At 47.8% G+C, this 15,012-nt stretch overlaps 1 protein-coding gene and 1 non-coding gene across 3 annotated transcripts; both read right to left on the bottom strand.

Annotated features, from left to right (window-relative positions):
* Nucleotides 1-4,478: 4,478 nt before the first annotated feature.
* On the bottom strand, nt 4,479-4,550 carry TRNAW-CCA (transfer RNA tryptophan (anticodon CCA)). The gene has a single exon. It is a non-coding gene; the product is annotated as a tRNA-Trp (tRNA).
* A 2,660-nt stretch (nt 4,551-7,210) lies between these two features.
* On the bottom strand, nt 7,211-13,630 carry LOC123164876 (pentatricopeptide repeat-containing protein At3g18110, chloroplastic). 2 transcript variants are annotated; one of them, XR_006482698.1, is made up of 5 exons: nt 9,952-13,629; nt 9,671-9,871; nt 8,986-9,076; nt 7,356-8,088; nt 7,211-7,281 (listed from the first exon to the last, which is right to left on the bottom strand). XR_006482698.1 is itself a non-coding variant. In XM_044582487.1 (4 exons), the coding sequence occupies exons 1-4, from the start codon at nt 13,467-13,469 to the stop codon at nt 7,552-7,554; spliced, it is 4,347 nt and encodes a 1,448-aa protein (XP_044438422.1). In that variant the 5' UTR covers nt 13,470-13,630; the 3' UTR covers nt 7,211-7,551. The 2 variants fall into 2 exon arrangements, 1 of the variants encoding a protein (XP_044438422.1); XM_044582487.1 differs by having other exon boundaries at nt 7,211-8,088; nt 9,952-13,630.
* Nucleotides 13,631-15,012: the final 1,382 nt, after the last annotated feature.

Genomic DNA, 15,012 nt, shown 5'->3' on the forward strand with positions numbered 1-15,012 from the left:
CCTGCCACGGCCGCAGCCATCGCCGTGGCGGCCATCCGCCGACTCCTCCCCGCCTATAAGGTCGGCGCCCCCTTCCCCGGCGAACCCTAATCGCCCACTGGCCCCCTCTCCCTCGTCGCCCTCTCTCTCGCACAGAACCGCCCCGCACCCGACCGCTACCGTCGTCGCCCCGTCATCACGGCCGCCGTGGCCGTCGGTCACCCCTCGTCGCCTCTCTGTGCCGAGAGGCTCCGGCCGCCTCGCCCTCACTCTCCTTCGCCGCGGAACGGAGCCAGGAAGCTCCTCCAACGACGCCCGCACTAAAAGCTCGCCATCCTCATCTTATTCTACCTTCGGCCGCTGCAACCCCGTCGCTGATCCGCTCGCCTTCGGTCCTCTCCGACTACACGAGCACGCCAAGCACCCCGCTGTGAGGCCCTCCCCCGATTTCCCCCGTTTTTCACTTCGATCCATTTGTTTGCGGCCGTCCCCATGCTCGTTCGTGGCTGCCATGGCCGGAGCCTGTGCTCCCATGTCGCTTGCCATGGCCCTTTCCCCTTCATCCCGCGCCCTCCTGGCCTCGCCTCGGCTGTGCACACATGTGTGCGCGCCCGCGCTTGGCCGCGGCCACCTTAGTCGCCCACACGCCCGTAGTCGCCCGCTACCGTGGCCCGCTCCTGCTGCTGAAGCTGCATCGCCCCGCCCGCGCCGCTCGGTGCTGCGCTACTGCCGCTGCTGCTTCTGCTTGCTGAAGCTGCTACTAGCGCTGCTGCTCTCGACCGCTCCCTGCTCGCCCGCTTCCACGCCCCCCTGCTGCGCTTCGCCGCCTGCTACCTTCGCCTCTGCTGCCGCCGCTACTGCTGCTCCGCGTGCTGCCGTCTCTGCTATGGCCCCGCTGCCGCGCGTCGGCTGCCCCGGCTCCGTCCGGCGCGCCCGCCCCAGCTCCGTCCGACGCGCCCGCCCCAGGCCTCCATGCCGCCTGCCCTGGTCGCTCGCCGGCGGCAGCGCTGGCCAAATCCAGTCGCGGCTGGCAAGAGCCACCACCGAGTCGGGCCAGCCCCTGATTAGTTTAGGGCCTCATCCCCCTTCCCCACTAATCTGCTGCTAACCACCGAGACCCACCACTACTAAAACTAATTAAATCCATCTGTTAAAATAAAGTGACCCAATGACAGGTAGACCTCACCTCTAAATATCTTTTTTAAAGAATGTGTTAAAACTGTAGGTATGACACCGGGGCCCCACTGGCCCTCTTTGCCCAGTCAACTGGGACTGTTGACTATTGACTCAGCAGTCAACAGGTCCAACCTGTCATAGACATCCACACACTGCTGGGTACACTTACGCGTACCCATAGCAGTTCCGTATTTAATATTTTCGAATTAAAAAGAATTCCAGAAATTGCAGAATATTAATAAAACTTCAAAATTTAATATAAAATAAACCGTATCTCGGATGAAAAAGTTTTATATATGAAAGTTGCTCAGAACGACGAGACGAATCCGGATACGTAGTCCGTTAGTCCACCACACATCCCTAGCATAGCGAACATGGAACTTTCCCCTTTCGGTTCATCTGTCCGAAAACGCGAAACACCGGGGATACTTTCCCGGATGTTTCCTCCCTTCGCCGGTATTACCTATCCCTGCGTTAGGTCACCTCTAGCACCGCGTATTGCCATGTTACACTTTGTGATGCTTTGATTGCTCCGTTATTTATTGTGTTCCCCCTCGGTTACTTCTTTCCGGTAGACCCCAAGGCTGCCGACGACCCCCAGTTCGACTACGGTGTTGACGACCCCTCCTTCTTGCAGAGCAACCAGGCAAGCCCCCCCCTGATCACCAGATATCGCCTATTCCTTCTCTCTACTGCTTGCATTAGAGTAGTGTAGCATGTTACTGCTTTGGTTAATCCTATTCTGCTGCATAGCCTGTCATTGTTGCTACAGTTGTTACCCTTACATGTTGTCCTAATGCTTAGTATAGGGTGCTAGTGTTCCATTAGTGGCCCTACACTCTTGTCCGTCTGCCATGCTATACTACTGGGTCGTGATCACTTCGGGAGGTGATCACGGGCATATGCTATATACTTTATACTGTTACATTACTTATGATACTATTCGGAGATGGGGGCTGAAGGGGCAGGTGGCTCCATCCCGGTAGAGGTGGGCCTGGGTTCCCGACGGCCCCTGACTGTTACTTTGTGGCGGAGCGACAGGGCAGGTTAAGACCACCTAGGTGAGAGGTGGGCCTGGCCCTGGTCAGCGTTCGCGGTAACTTCAAAATAACACGCTTAACGAGATCTTGGTATTTGATCTGAGTCTGGCCATTTGGTCTATACGCACTAACCAACTACGCGGGAACAGTTATGGGCACTCGACGTCGTGGTATCAGCCGAAGCCTTCGTGACGTCAGCGACTGAGCGGCGCGCGCCGGATTGGAACGTAAGCCTGCTCTTGTATTAAGGGGGCTAGTTTTGCTTCCGACCGCCCACGCAACGTGCAGGTGTGCAATGGGCGATGGGCCCAGGCCCCTGCGCCATAGGATTTAGACCAGCGTGTTGACCTCTCTGTTTTGCCTAGGTAGGGCTGCGACGTGTTGATCTTCCGAGGCCGGGCATGACCCAGGAAAGTGTGTCCGGCCGAATGGGATCGAGCGTGTTGGGTTATGTGGTGCACCCCTGCAGGGAAGTTTATCTATTCGAATAGCCGGAATCTTCGGTAACAGGACGACTTGGAGTGTACCTTGACCTTATGACAATTAGAACCGGATACTTAATAAAACACACCCTTCCAAGTGCCAGATATAACCCGGTGATCGCTCTCTAACAGGGCGACGAGGAGGGGATCGCCGGGTAGGATTATGCTATGCGATGCTACTTGGTGAACTTACCATCTACTCTCTCCTACATGCTGCAAGATGGAGGTGGCCAGAAGCGTAGTCTTCGACAGATTAGCTATCCCCCACTTATTCTGGCATTCTGCAGTTCAGTCCACTGATATGGCCCCTTTACACATATACCCATGCATATGTAGCGTAGATCCTGGCTTGCGAGTACTTTGGATGAGTACTCACGGTTGCTTTCTCCCTCTTTTCCCCCTTTCCCTTCTACCTGGTTGTCGCAACCGGATGCTGGAGCCCAGGAGCCAGACGCCACCGTCGACGACGACTCCTGCTACACTGGAGGTGCCTACTACTACGTGCAGGCCGCTGACGATGACCAGGAGTAGTTTAGGAGGATCCCAGGCAGGAGGCCTGCGCCTCTTTCGATCTGTATCCCAGTTTGTGCTAGCCATCTTATGGCAAACTTGTTTAACTCATGTCTGTACCCAGATATTGTTGCTTCCGCTGACTCGTCTATGATCGAGCATTTGTATTCGAGCCCTCGAGGCCCCTGGCTTGTATTATGATGCTTGTATGACTTATTTATTTTAGAGTTGTGTTGTGATATCTTCCCGTGAGTCCCTGATCTTGATCGTACACGTTTGCGTGCATGATTGGTGTATGATAAAATCGGGGGCGTCACAACTCTCCCCTCTCGTTGCTATGCATCACCATGATCCTGTGTGTGCGTAAGAATTTTTTTGAAATTACTACGTTTCCCAACAGAAAATACCAACATTCAGAATGTGAAATCAATAACATTAGATGCGTTGTGACTTTAGTTTTCATATTGTATAAATTTAGCATTGTAGATGTTAATTTTTTTTTCATATAAATATGATCAAACTTTACAAAATTTGACTTCAGACAATTTTTATATGCAGAGTAAAAAGGACCGGAGGGAGTACAATCCCCAACTCCTCTTTAATACTTTGTCCGTTCCAAAATAACTGAAGTTTTAGGATTATCATAAGTCAAACTTTTTAAAGTTTTGACCAAGTCTATAGAATAATCCCAAAGTTGTTCTATAATGTAATGTGTATGGTTTTTAACTCAAACTTTGACCAAGTTTATAAAGAAAATTGTTTATATCTACAATATTAACTATACAAAATACGGAACGACTTCTTATAATGCAAATGAGATATGTTTGGCATTCTAGACGTAAATGTTTTTTCCAAATTCTTGATCAAAGATTGTGAGTTTTCACTTTCCAAAAAATATATATGCACTGCATTACGAAAAGGAGGAGGCATATAATATAATAATATATTTCATAATGAATGTAATGAAAATATTTTTGGTTTTGTAGATGGCATATTTTTATATACAATTGGTCAAACTTAATGAAGTTTGACTTGGAAAGTCCTAAAAATTAAATTATTTTGGAATGGAGACAGTAGTAAAGATTAGTTCGTTGTCACTTGCCAGTAACCACCGCTGCTTCTGCATCAATTCTATCTGTCATAAACCACCGCTGCTTCTGCATCTATTCTATCTGAAAATCTAGCAAATTAAGCACAAAAGTCATGGCTGCATTATTATGTGAGTGAAGCAAGCAAGTCAAAAGACACTATGGACGGACAAAAAAGAGAACCGGATTAGATTCGGGGGTATTGAACCCGACGTGAATCGAACACGCAACCTTCTGATCTGGAGTCAGACGCGCTACCATTGCGCCACGGATCCGGTGTGCTATCACTCTCTAAGCACGCTATAAGCCGATAGCACTAGCGTTCAGCTGGCGCCGTCGAGCCCGCAAGCTCCTAGAAGCGACTCCCATGCCAAGGAATCCATTTCCAGCCCCACGGCTTTGATTAACGCCTCTGCTTCTTTTAGTCTCCCGGCATGTCCTAACAGATCAACAATGCAAGCACAATGCTCCCTCTGCGGCTTGACACCATGATCCTCAACCATGGAGTGGAAGATCGCAAGCCCTTCATCGACGAGACCCCCTTGTCTACAGGCAGAAAGGACCGCGAGGAATGTGACGCTGTCAGGCCTGAACCCATCATGGATCATTTCTCTGAAGGTCATAACAGCCTTCATGGCCTCGCCGTGACGCCCGAAGCCGAGAATCATGGCTGTCCACGACACCACGTCGCGCACCCGCATCGTGCGAAACACAGGCCGGGCATCCGATGAGCTGCCACACTTGAAGTACATGTCGAATAGGGCGTTCCCGACAACCGTATCGGAGCAAAACCCCAGGTTCATGACCCGGCAATGCACCATCTTTCCATGCTCAAGGCTCGCAAGGGCGGCAGATTCACAAAGCACGCTGGCGAAGCAGTGGCCGTTCATGACTCGGCGACGCCTCCAGCCCCGCGCATCCGCGACAGCGTCTCCACGGCGCGCCGCGCGCACGCGTCGACCATGACGTTCCAGCACACGGCGTCCGGCTCGGCGATCTCCTCGAACGCGGCGGCGGCGGCGCCCGCGCATCCCGTACGCGCGCGCCAGGGCCGTCCCCACGAACGCGGTCGAGCGGAGCCCGAGCCGCACCGCGTGGGCGTGCGCCTGCGGGACGAGCCCCCGGTCCCGTCGGGACTCGGGGCAACGCTCAGCATGCGCAAGTAGAGGCGCGCGATGAAGGTGTTCTAGGAGACGGCGTCCCGCTCGGGCATCGCGTCGAACAGCCTGCGGGCCGGGCCCGGCGGGCCGCCGCGGGAGAAGAGGCCCAGCAGCTTGTTCCATATGTATTTTCCTGTGGGAGAGGAGGCGGCGGCTTCGAGCCCGCGCGACGACGGCGGCGATGGAGAGAGAGTGGTCGCGGGAGTGGGTGGCTGCGCGCGGCGGCGGACGGGCTCCGGTTCTGGAGTGAACGGCTCTAGGCAGCGAATGGCCTCCCATGCAAAAAAGCGCAGGCCCTTTGTACTCCCTCCGTTCCTAAATCTGCAGCAAGTGGAAGGAGGAAGAGGCAACGCTAGTCGGTACTACCTCCATACCTCCGTCCTGGTTTATAAGTCCTCTTATATAAAGATATTTAACTAATTAACTATTGATGTGTATCATAAAAAATTATATCATTAGATTTGTATTTGAACATAATTTTTAATTATATTATTTTTTATGATCCATTAATATTTTCTTAGTTAATTTTAAAGTCAAAATTTGACAAGGAATACGTATAAAGAGGACTAATAAACCAGGACGAAGGTAGCAGCAATTAGCTATGCTGCCTCCCAGTCCCAGGTGCACAATTGTGCGATACAACTTCTCGAGCTGGAGTATTATTTTTGAGGGAAGCCATCTGGCGCATTTTATTGATTGTGAATCAAAGATACATGAGATAGGAGCCAGGGCAAGAGAAAACTAGGGGGTTCATCGACCCAAGTACAAGCTTCAGAAATTAAAGACACAGACCTCTCTACCTCATGCGCCCTCATATTGGCTTCCATTGGACAATGGACAAACTTCACTTCATCAAAAATACCCGCCCTCATAGAAAATGGCCGAGCTAGCTGTTGCAGAAAACCCTCCTTCATTCATAGTCTGAACTGCCGCCTCATTATCTGACCGAATAACAATCCTATTCAGGCCCATATGTTGAGCGAACCATAACCCATCTCTAGTTGTCATTGCTTCAGCCATTAAAACATCAGCTGCATTGTCAATTTGGAAACTTCTTGCAGCAACAAAACCACCTGTGGTGTCACTAATTACAATGTCAGATGAGCCTTGTTTCGTATTGGGATTAAAAGCTGAATCCACATTGACTGCATAAACCCCTAGAGGAGGAGGACGCCAGGTAGAAACTCTTGTAGTTATTTGCCCTTGTAAAGTACAGATCATCCTTACATGAGAAGCATTTTCATATAGACTGTGGAAGGGTCATAACAGTGAAGTTATAATAGTCAGGTTGAAACTTGTCATTTCTGCCATGATAGATGGATGTAGAGGAGTGCTCCAAAGGATATTGCCCCATCCCTTTTCAGGCTTGCCTCAAGGAAAAACCTAACTGTTGCTGAAGCGATGCAGGATGGCAGATGGATGCGGGGACTGAAGATGATTACCCCCGATTTGGAACTGGATCAGTTTCTCAGTCCATGGAGGGCCACTAATGAGCTTATTTTGAATGATAACAGAGACACCATCTCATGGCTGCCAGCATCTAATGGTTGCTATTTGGAGGATCAAGGCTGAACCAAAAATTCAGTTCCTTTCTCTGACTAATCTGGTCTTGTAAACGTGTTGTACAGTTTTTCCTCCCTCACTTATCATTTCACCAGCCCTTTTTCTACCAGTTTGGGTCAACGCATAAAATAAAATTCCATCTTTAGATTCAGTATGACCACCTTAAATAGTTGGAAAGCTTATATGACATGAATAAGGCACTGTTTTTTTTGTAGTATATATATAATGGCCCATGATGATGTCATGTTGAGTGGAACATGCTATCTTCATCACTTGGTCATCTCTGCAAAGAGAAGTACTGTATAAAATGGTAAACTTGTAGGTTAAAAATGACAGAAGAGATGGTAAACCATTTACCAGTATGAACTTGATAGGCTGTGACAAATTAACCAGGAAGCAAATGCATCCCATCTTTTGTTCGATCACACTCGTAACTTGACCGATCAGCATCACAGTATTGTCACCATTCCCTTTTCATCCTCTCCCATTAAGAATATTCATGTTAACACCACAGTGCCACTTGAGAAAATGTCGTCATGAAGCAAAACAAACACTACTTCAAAACCTCCTGCGTGCTTTGTTCTCTAACAAATTTTGCTCTCCGTGGTCCTCTTTTAGATTTTCTTGGTATGACAAGCCCCTTCTCTTTAATTCTCTCCAGTTTGTCTTTCCTTCCTTTTATATCAGCTTTAATAAATTTGGCCCTGCTTTCTTCTGACAACATAGCTAATCTGGAGAATTTCTTTGGCCGTACTTCCCCAAGTTGCTCGTGTATATCTTTAAATGTTGATACAAGACCAGCTCTCATGAAGTACCCTTCAGTGAGCTTCATTGAGTTCATTTTAGGAAGAGCTGGGGCGTCTTTCAACTCAAGATCCATGCAGAAAGGAGAATCTTTCAGCCACATCTTAAGAGAGTAAAACTTCGCCACAAAGCGACCTGTTCGAGCTCTACATGGCAAGAAAGGGGACCCCATTTCCAAAAGGTACGCTCTGATCGTCTTACGCAAGGATACCATGTTATATTCCCCCTCCCCTGTGACCAGTACAATAGATTTGGGGGATTCTGGTGAACCCTGTAGTGAAGCATCCTGCATTAAAAATGGAGATCAGATGGCATGTTAATGGTCAGATAGAGGAGTTTTTTTTTTTGTTGCGAGACGATAGAGGGGTTAAGAGTTAAGAAATCAACAACTGCTTAAACAATTTAAACGAAAGAATGTCCATATTAAGAATTTAGGACTAAAGCAAAAGGAGCCAGAGTGAAATTATATCGGGATGTTGAAACTGTAAGAATGTCTTTTTAGGGGAATATTCTGAGTTGTTTTGGTGACTTTCAATTAACTTTGTGCCCTCAATCAGTAACAAAAAGTCTAAATTTGTGCTGAGAACTGCAGGAACAAAGAAAGAAAAGTTATTCATTAACTTTACTGTAATGACACACAACATGAAAAACTACATAAAATGTCAATGAACAAGAAATCACCAGTAGTGCATATGCACTAAAAAATAAGATGAATAACCTGCATTTCAGCACACGTTTTATGTTCACTGCAAAATGATTAATTTAATGTTCGTATGAGCACCTATAAAGGGGATATCGGCATATCACCAGTATTAGGGCAAAAAGTAGACACATGCTAATTTAGTGAATCTATCAAGCTAGCAGGATCTCAGTGAGACCAACAACCTTACTGTTCAAAGTCATGGTAATGTTAACACGGACGATGCATAACAACCAAAGCTGATGACCAAATTTTACTATTGTCTGGTACATATGCAAACACGTCTCTGTACATTGGTGTCTTTCTCTATTTGTTAACTTTTTTTAACTCAAAACTGAACTTAATTATGTAGAAAGAATGGTTATACATCCTCCACCATAGCTGGAATAAGAAAATCTAATGGTTTAAACCAAACTCTAGGTGAAACTCTGACTTCACTAGCTAGCACATGAAACTGCAAATAACATTGTTAGGAGCACCTACTTGCATTTGATCAAGCCATAATGTTAGAGCGACAAGTGCAGCGCCAGCAGACAGCTTCCGGAAGTCAGCTCCCCAGTCCTTTTCTATCACCCTGAATCATTCACATGAAAAAAAAGTGATACAGTAAGAACATATTTAATGATGCCAAGCAATAAGATCATGTCGTCCAAAAGTTTTGGCTTAATTTCTACCAATAAATAAAACATAGGGAAAGGTTAAAAAAATGTCGACAAGATAAGACCTACTGTCATAACAACTTCACAAATAGATGAAACGAAAACAAAATTAGGCCAGACCATATTGTTCACACATCTCAACTTTGTATCATCGAGACTGGCTCTTTGGGATGAAGCGTAGTCTCTAGGGACAGCATGCCCAAACATTATGGCAACTTACTGTTCATTAGCATATATCTTAAACCAACAGTTCTGATAAAAGATTTTAAATATTACTCCCTCTGTCCCAAAATAAGTGACTCAATTTTTTACTAGCTTTAGTATAAATTTAGTACAAAGTTGAGTCACTTATTTTGGGACGGAGGGAGTATGAGACTAGATCTGCTTGGTACAAAGTTGAGTCACTTATTTTGGTGAAAAAATAAGTACAGGAAATGCATATTTCAACGCAGAAAGTTAAGTACAGCTTCTAACAACAAAACTCAGAATTCAGAGTTAAATGTAAATACCGAAAGATACTGTGACGGTATATGCTTCTATTTACTGCCAACTGGAAAATGTATGAAGCAGTTGCTCGACGTTCAAATGCCCACAGCAGGTCTTCTAGTGCATTTACAAAGTTCAGAGCAGCAGAATCTTCTAGTGCCTCGAGTTCTTCTAGAAAACTGTCAACCTCAGTTAACAGGGATGGAGTCCTCTCAGTCAGGAGCCTGCAAAAAGATGGTTATAACCAAATTTAGCATGTGAAGTATGCCCCATCATTTTGAACATAGTCAAGTATGGTGTCAACCTAATAGGAAGGCCAAATCCACAATCTTGTAAAGAGTTTAGGAGAAGAATGGCATCATCAGTTCGCTCGCACAAACTAGCGGCCCTTATGAAACATGTCCAAACTTGATGATCTGGTTTTATACCATCTCTTTTCATTTCCAACAACTTTGTGATTCCAAGACTGTAGTCACCATTTTTCAAGTAGGCGTCAAAAACAGTACTGTATGGTAAACTGCTGACTTCCAAACTGGAAGATTTCAAGCTGTTCAGCACTTTCTCAGCTTCCACTGGGTGCCCTGCAGTCCCATAAGAAGTCATGAGGATGTGCATAGTGGCAATTGTTGGTTCGATGCCGTCTTCTTTCATTGCTGCTAGTAGCTGCTCGGCTTTGGAATGGTTGCAGGTGTCCCTGTACATTTTCATCATTACGTGATATAAAGATCGATTTAACCGATAACCCTTTGACCTTATTTCCTCGAAAAGCTGTTCACCTTGCTCCCATAGTTTTGCTTTTCCAGATGCTACAAGCAAGCTTTTATAGGATTCTAACCTGGGTGTCAAACCTCGTTTACCCATCTCATTCAAGAGAGTAAAACCTTCTTCAGGCCTCAAGTTTCTACTGTACATGACTATCAGTGTATTATACGTATCTTCATCAGGCTCTAAGCCAGCTTCCAAAATACTATGGTATACTTCTACTGTCTTATCAAAGTCTCCGTTCCCAGTATACATCAAAAGAAGGGTGTTAAGTATGACTAGATCTGGCTTGAATCCTGCTGCCTCCATCTCCGCAACCATCAATTCAACATCCCTGAATCGTTTATTACGGCAGAGCAGGGAAATCATACTTCTGTAGATGTGCATGTTTGGCAGGTATCCTGCTTCCTTCATTCCATTATATATTTTCATTACCTCGAAAACATCCCCAGCTTTTGCAAAAGCTTCAAGCATAAGGATTACTGTGCTTTTGCTGATCTTGAAACCCATATCTTGAAGCTCCTGAACAACCACAAACAACTCATCTAGTCTGCCATCAGTAATCAATGCTCTCATCATTCCATTAATTGAATCAACAGTTGGTAGAGGGCCCTTTTTAATCATAATGTCAAAGACTGCCCTTGCTTGCTCATAAAGGCCACTTTCGGCATAGGCATGTATCAATGCATTCCAGATTCGCCTGTCAACACCTGCCTCTTGATTCAGTCCTTTCACGAAATTTTCCGCATGCTGCCAGAGTTTTGTCTTCCCATATGCTTCGATTATGGTTACTCTAGATGAAAGAGTATTTAGCCAAACACCAGGCTGTACAGCTTCATCCATCAATTGGTGAGCTGTTTCTGGGAAGCCCAATTTACAATATGTAGAGATCATACTCTCATATATCTTCTGGGAAGGCTCTATGCCAATAAACTGCATGTCGCAGAACACCTGAGAAGCTTCTGGCAAGAATTCAGCCTCCGCAAGGCATGTAATCAAGCACTCATACAAGTTACGATCATGACCAAAAGATCCACATTTTAATGTCTGCATACTGCTGTACTGTTGAAGGGCAGCAGCAATCTTCTGGTTTTTGCACATAAGCATGATGGAACATTCAGATATCAAGTTACGGGAGCTGGGGACATTCTCCCGGATGCATTGAAGCAAAGAGAGGCCTTCTTCATGCTTTCCCATTGTTTCATAAGCATCCAGAATGGACAGTAAACTCTTACTGTCAGGCTCGTGTCCTTGTAGGCATGCCTTCTTTAACAGCTTAGCACCCTGAAAAATGCAACCCGCCTTGATGAGTATACTATATACCAGTTGCCGATCCATCTGACAAACAACCTCCATGTCTTGCATAACTCCTTCAATCTCCTCATGTTCATTTCCTTTTGCAAGTGCAGCAAGCATAACCTGATACAAGGTGTCATCTGGTACATAACCATCCTTCATCATTGTCCGATACAGAACCATCAGCTTTTTCGTCTCACCAGACCTTGCGATAATGTCCAGCATAACCAAATAGGCTAAACGATCGGGTTTGACACCTGACGCAACCATGCGATCAAATGTCTGCTCTGCCTCGTCCCGCCTACCGCCTTTGGCATATGCACATATCAAAGCACTGAAAGTTACCAGGGTTGGCTTTAATCCTGCATCTACCATCTCCTCCAGCACCTTCCCTGCATCAGATATCCTATCCACCTTCCCCAGAGAATCAATCAAGACAGTGTAAGTCACAGCATCTGGAGTGCAACCTATAGCTCTCATCTCATCATAGAGACCAAGTGCCAGGTCAAGCCTGCCCATCTTCCCATACATATGAATCATGGTATTGTAAGTGATTCCATCCTTCCTGAACCCAGCCTTAACCAACTCCTCGCACACACGCTCCACCGCGTCGACGTCTCCTTCCTTCGCAAAAGCATGAAGGAGAGAATTATAGGTAACTGCATCCGGCTTGAAACCCTTGTCTAGCAGCTCCATGAACATCTGCTCAGCCTCCCGGGCCGTCCCACACCGGCCATGAACTGACACCATGGCATTGTACGTCCACAAATCCGGCCGACACTCCGAATCAATCATCTCTTTGAACACTGCCACTGCATCGTCCAGAATGGAACCTTGCGAGCAAGCGCTGATCAGGGTGTTGTAAGTGATAACGTCCGGCCTGAGCCCAGCTTGCCGGACTTCGTGCAGGAGATCGAAGGCGGCGCCGGGGGCTAAGCACCCGGACTTGGCGCTGGCATTGATCAGAGTGTTAAAGCTGACCAGGTCGGGCTCGATCCCCTGGCCGCGCATTGCGTCAAGCAGCTGCCGAACGTCGTCGAAGCGGCCGGAGCGGGCGTACACGCCCATCATGGCGTTGAACACCTGCACGGTGGCGCCCTCCCCGGCGAAGCGGAGGAAGAGCTCCTCCGCGAGCCCGTCCTGGCGTGCGCGGCCGAGGACCCCGAGAACGACGGCGACGACGCGGGGGCCCGGGGCCCCGTCGCCGCTCGCCGCGAGCCACTCGAAGGCGTCGAGCGCGCGCCGCCAGGAGGCCGCGCCCACGGCGCGCACCACGTAGGCGAGCTCGTCGGGGGACACCCACGCGTCGTCGAGCACCTCCGCGACGGGCGCGCCGGGGGGCAGCGCCAGGAGGCGGCCCGCGAGGTCGGACACGCGCTCCCGCCAGTCCCGCGCCCGGCGCAGCGCGAGCTTGCTCAGCTTCTTCAGCCTCCCGCGGTGGGCCCGTGCGTCCAGCGGCTCGACGGCGACGGCGGCGACCGAGGGGCCGGAGGCGGAGGGCGCGGACGAGTCGTCCTCCGCGGGCCCCGGCCTCGCCGGGGCGGGAGGAGGAGGAGGGGCGGCGTCGGCGGCGGGGAAGCGGGGCGCGGGGAGGTGCGGGAAGCGGAGGCTGGGCCAGCGGACGGAGGGGTCGGCGAGGGGGTAGTCGAAGTCGTCGCTGGCGGTGGCGGAGGGCGCTGCTGTGGCCCCGGCGGTGGCGCGGCGGGGGTGGCGCGCGGAGGGGAAGGAGAAGGGTGGTGGGGAGGAGACGGCCATGAGAGGCATCGGGTCCGAGAGGGAGGGGGGTCAGTCGCGCATGGAGGGGGCAGGTGGAGTGAGTCGCGGGTGTGGTTGCCGCGGGCGCCGGGGCCGGAGGAGAGTGGAGTGGAGTGGAACGCCCGCTCCGCCACTGGACGCGATAACGCTGGGAGTTTGAGCGGGTAACGGAGAAGGAAGAAGATATTTGGCCGGGCAGCAAGCTGAACTGAAGTGCCTGACGATTTTTTTTTTCCGAGTATTTGTGATTTTCATGAATCCAGTTGAAGCTAGCTGGGCGACCCGTCGATTTTTATTATTATAAAGATCACCAAAAAACAAAGCACATCACGCTATAGTCTTGTACTCCCTCTATAAAATACTCCCTTTGTCTCATAATAAGAGCATTTTCAACACAAAGATGCTCTTATATTAGAAATTAGAAACCCGAAAGTTATTTCCCACCTTTATAACTCAAAATATCAAAAATTATATCTATATAATGATACTATAGGCAAGAAGATACATATACTCACATAATGTGGTAATGTTTGTTTGCTTTGTTTTATAATGAAATATCTTGTAATAATATAGATGTTAGTTCGGCTCCATGCAAAAAAAGAAAATCCTAAATAGTTTGACAATAACGTAACTTAGCATGTTTATTTTAGTAATACATGAGTAGTGTTAGAAAGTGTATAAATATTTCAAGATGTATACCAGCAGAAAAATGACATGCGAACAAGATAACTTTTGATAAGTACAAATATTTGGTATAAATAGTCAATGTCAGCCGTCGTCGTCTCAAATCGATATCTAAGACAGATAACAAGACATGCCTCTGCCTCCTTGCCTGCTCTTCCCCTGCTTTTTAGACTCAACTCGCCCAATTGTTATATTAGTAATCCGAGCCGGTCGCGAATGAACCAGACAATGTCTCCCTCATGTGAATCATATGAGTGGATGTTGGCAGCAGCCCCACAAAATTAAAAATCTAATCGCAAAGAATGACCTAAAGTTTGCAGCATGGCTCCCAACCTAATTGTTAGGACGTAGCCACCGCCTCACCGATCAGACGTAACACCTTCACTACCTAATATTACTTGTCCATGTTCCTCCATCCGAACGTTGTTGTTTGCACAAAACCGCACAAAGTACTCCACTATCATGAGTGAGATGATGTATACCGGTAAAACACTAGTCGGTATTGGATTTCAATAATGTGGAGATTGTTCAATTCCTTGCAATTAAATCCACACAAGGTTTAGTTATTTATAATCAGTCGGAAGTACCGGTCGAGCACAACAATTCAGTCATTGGGTAGAAGTGCGGCCATTTTTTGGCGAGAGTGGACAACCAACATCAAGATTCTATGGACCGGTGAGCCCATCAAGGCATCTCCAACGGCAACCTGTAAATTTCCTCCCGCATCTCTGATGACCCACAACTATAGAAAGTCTATTATAGTCATTTCGCTAAGTAAGAGTGTCGAATGATACGCCCATTTTGCATCATGCTTTTATATCAATATTTATTGCATTATGGACTGTTATTACACATTATGTCACAATAC

This window comes from Triticum aestivum, chromosome 7D (genome assembly GCF_018294505.1).
Source record: "Triticum aestivum cultivar Chinese Spring chromosome 7D, IWGSC CS RefSeq v2.1, whole genome shotgun sequence".
In the NCBI taxonomy this organism is placed as follows: domain Eukaryota; kingdom Viridiplantae; phylum Streptophyta; class Magnoliopsida; order Poales; family Poaceae; genus Triticum; species Triticum aestivum.

Excerpts from the sequence above, each read along its gene's own strand:
- LOC123164876 (XM_044582487.1), bottom strand. The coding sequence starts at position 13,469 with ATGCCTCTCATGGCCGTCTCCTCCCCACCACCCTTCTCCTTCCCCTCC. Across the intron at positions 9,872-9,951 it reads GGATTTGGCCTTCCTATTAG|GCTCCTGACTGAGAGGACTC; the intron begins GTTGACACCATA and ends ATCTTTTTGCAG. Across the intron at positions 8,089-8,985 it reads TATGGCTTGATCAAATGCAA|GATGCTTCACTACAGGGTTC; the intron begins GTAGGTGCTCCT and ends TTTTTAATGCAG.